We start from the raw sequence: 3,147 nt of genomic DNA, 5'->3' as shown, positions 1-3,147 counted from the left end.
CACTTCCCCCAAACCCCACGTTCAATTTCGCACCGGTTAGAAAGTAATTGCTCGCCGGAGTTCGTTGCTGCCACCGCCATTCTTCCCGTTTTCGTTGCCATTTCGGTGAGTCTCCGCCCGCGCCGACCCCCTAGTCTTCCTCCTCCCTTCCTTGCGCACGCTGTGACGCGAGCCGGCCGCGATTTGGAGCTCTGCGCCTCCGTCCGCCGTCTTCCTCGGCGCCGGCCGCCGCCCGCCGCCCGTGCTCCGCCGTCCGCGCGCCGCCTCCGCCTCCCGCTCCGCCGGGCCGCACCCCCGCGCCGCCCCGCGTGCCGACCCGTGCGCCGCGCCGCCCGCCGCCCTCCGCGCGCTGTCTGTGCCCGCGCCGCCGCCTGCGCCACCCCGCTCCGCCCGCGCGCCGCCCCCGCGCCGCCTCCGCGCCGCCCGCGCTGCCCGCGCGACCCGCTGCCCCGCGCCGCCAGCCGCTCGCCTGCGCCGCCTCTGCCCGCGCCGCGCCCACACGCACACACCCACACGAGCGCACGCGCACACACACAGACCCACTCGAAGAAGTTATTTTTCAAGAGAATATATATTTGGTTCAGAAGAAAAGTTCCTCCTATATTTAAACAAGCCACAGAGCACATCTTAGAAAAATATGGTGGTTTACCACTGGCCATCAGTTCGATATCTAGCTTGCTAGCTACTGGGAAAACAAAAGAAGAGTGGGATCTTGTTCGAACTTCTATTGGATTTGCACAACACAAATGTTCGGAGATGGATGCCATGAACTACATATTGTCTCTGAGCTATTTTGACCATCCCCTTCGTCTACGAAGTTGCCTATTGTACGTGACTATGTTTCCTGAAGAGTATGAGATTGAACGGGAACGACTAGCTAGTGCACAGATGGATTTCTGAAGGTTTTGTCCACGGTGCAGATGGGGTAGATCTCGTTGAACTAGGAGAAACATGTTTGCATGAGCTCGTTAACAGAAGTTTAATACAAAACTAGTATACATCATGCATGATGGGAAGGCAGAATGTTGAATGAAATACTCAAGCATTAAAAGAAACATTACAACCAGTATACAAATTTCAGTAGATAAACGAAACATTAAATAGATCGTGCGTCGGCAGGGAAACCTTCTACGGGACTAAACCTCCGACGACTTTGATCTGACTCTTAACTCTTATAGCTAGCAATCAAGGAATTTAATGACTATATATTCATTAACATTGTTCTTCATGGAAAAACCTCAATGATAGACACTGGATCCAATATGGGCGTGATTTTGTAACCGCTGAATCCAGCCTTAAGGAAAACTCTTCGCCATTCATGTTCCTCTCGCTCAAATCCAGCACCCCTCATAAAGTACATGTCGAGCAGGACTTGCGCCTCCTTGACAGCTTTTCTGTTCGATGATATCCCTAGCCCGATCACCGTATTGATGATGATTAGCTTACCTCCGGCCGGAATCGCACGCTTGCAGTGGGTGAGTATCTTGACGCAAGAGTCGTCTTCCCAAGAATTCAAAACAGCCTAAAATGCATATAGAGACACATTAACAACATTATTGTACGTGCATGTGGAAAATACAAAAGTAGTGTTAAAGCTGAGTAAGGTGAAATGAAAGAAGGTGACGGGAGGAGAGTACCTTGAGTAAAACGGCGTCAGCTGGCGGAATAAATTTAAACATGTCGCCAACAATGTAGTTCACCGTGGCACACCTAGGTGCCTTTTCTATGACTTGTTGTAGGTCGAGGACAGTGCAAGTGATTTGGGGGAACTCCTTGGCAATGGCCACGGCGGCTATGCCATGGCCCCCGGCGACATCGATGAGCGAGGTTAGCCCGCGGAAGATAGCAGGTGCCTCTTTCAGCACAATATGCATGATGAGGTTGCTGTCGGCGACGCATGCATCATTCATTGCATCGTTGTACGAAGCGTCCACCTTGGTCAGACTCCATGGAGACATACCATGGGCCATCTCGAAAGGCGTGTTGGCAGCGGGATCTTTGAACCAACTTTCAAGACGGAAGAAGGTGGAAACGGTGGTGTCGGGGCGGGTCATGAGTAGAAGGAGCGGGGAAATGTCGAACTCGCCATCGTGGACGAGGAGGCGGGAGACCGGAGTGAGCGTGTAGCAGAAGGCCGTACTGTCACCAACGGGTGGCGAGTCATCCAAAATGCCGCAGACGGCTAGCACACGCAAAAGCCGGCGAAGTTGCGGGAGCTTGGACGTGTGGATCCCCGTGTCGGTGAAGATGTCCGATATGGTGGCCGCTCCGCCGCGGTGGTTGATGACACTCGGGATGCCGAGTTCGACGGCACACCTTATCGCCGAGGACTTAAGATGAGAGAGGCCGAAGTTGTGGATGTCCGTGTAGCCTTTCATCTTGTCCATGTACAGGTCTTTATGAGCGGTGAGGAGGTCGTCGTCGGCCGTCGCAGCTTGAGCAGGGAGGAGGTTGTCCGTCAACGGCAGGGCCTGGGCCTCGTCCGCCGTGGCAGCTTCCCACTCCGACGCCATGGTGGCCATTCCCTTGGTGTGGCTTCGTACGTAGCTAGCTTTCTCTCTCTCTCAACGCTGGTGTGCGCGTGCAGATATACTTACGATTTGGATGGAGACGTAGTACTGTTCGATCAAGGCGATATATATTTATAGGTCCTCGCGCTCGCGAATATTTTGCTTGAACGCGGATTCATTGGTCTGTTTCTACTCTGCATGCAAAGATCGCCAAGGAAAGGAGTGCATCCAAAGATCGCTAGGCAAACGTGTTAACAGAATTGGTGCCGCCATCTTTGTGTGTCAGAAATTGGTGCGGTCGAGCCAAGGGCATAGTAGTTGTACTCATGATCACTTGTAACTGGACGTCTTTTTCCGGACACGAGACGAGAAATTAACCTGCTTGCCGATTGGGATCAGGAAAGGAAGCAATATTTAACATATGTAAGTACGTACTAGTATATTTTTTGGTAGGATCAGTAAATTAATTGATATATGAGAGAACATGCATGCACAACTGTGCTAATTAACTAGCTAGCTTGGATGGAGGCGATCAGACTCTGGACCTCAACGCCTAATCAACAACAAAGTACCAAAAATTCCTTCACGCTTGTGAGAGTTGGTAGCCCGGAAAACTACCCAACCTTGGCTTTGGTAC

General features: G+C 52.4%; 1 protein-coding gene across 1 annotated transcript; it reads right to left on the bottom strand.

The window, feature by feature from the left end:
• Nucleotides 1-1,025: 1,025 nt before the first annotated feature.
• Nucleotides 1,026-2,599, bottom strand: LOC100829902 (acetylserotonin O-methyltransferase 3). The gene is made up of 2 exons (XM_003569065.4): nt 1,638-2,599; nt 1,026-1,522 (listed from the first exon to the last, which is right to left on the bottom strand). Exons 1-2 carry the CDS (start codon nt 2,520-2,522, stop codon nt 1,226-1,228), a joined length of 1,182 nt encoding a protein of 393 aa, XP_003569113.2. The 5' UTR covers nt 2,523-2,599; the 3' UTR covers nt 1,026-1,225.
• Between the last annotated feature and the right edge of the window lie 548 nt (nt 2,600-3,147).

Source organism: Brachypodium distachyon, chromosome 2 (assembly GCF_000005505.3).
Source record: "Brachypodium distachyon strain Bd21 chromosome 2, Brachypodium_distachyon_v3.0, whole genome shotgun sequence".
NCBI classification, from domain to species: domain Eukaryota; kingdom Viridiplantae; phylum Streptophyta; class Magnoliopsida; order Poales; family Poaceae; genus Brachypodium; species Brachypodium distachyon.
The sequence above is the reverse complement of the archived record's forward strand: the minus strand, read 5'-3'. Positions and strand labels throughout refer to the sequence as shown.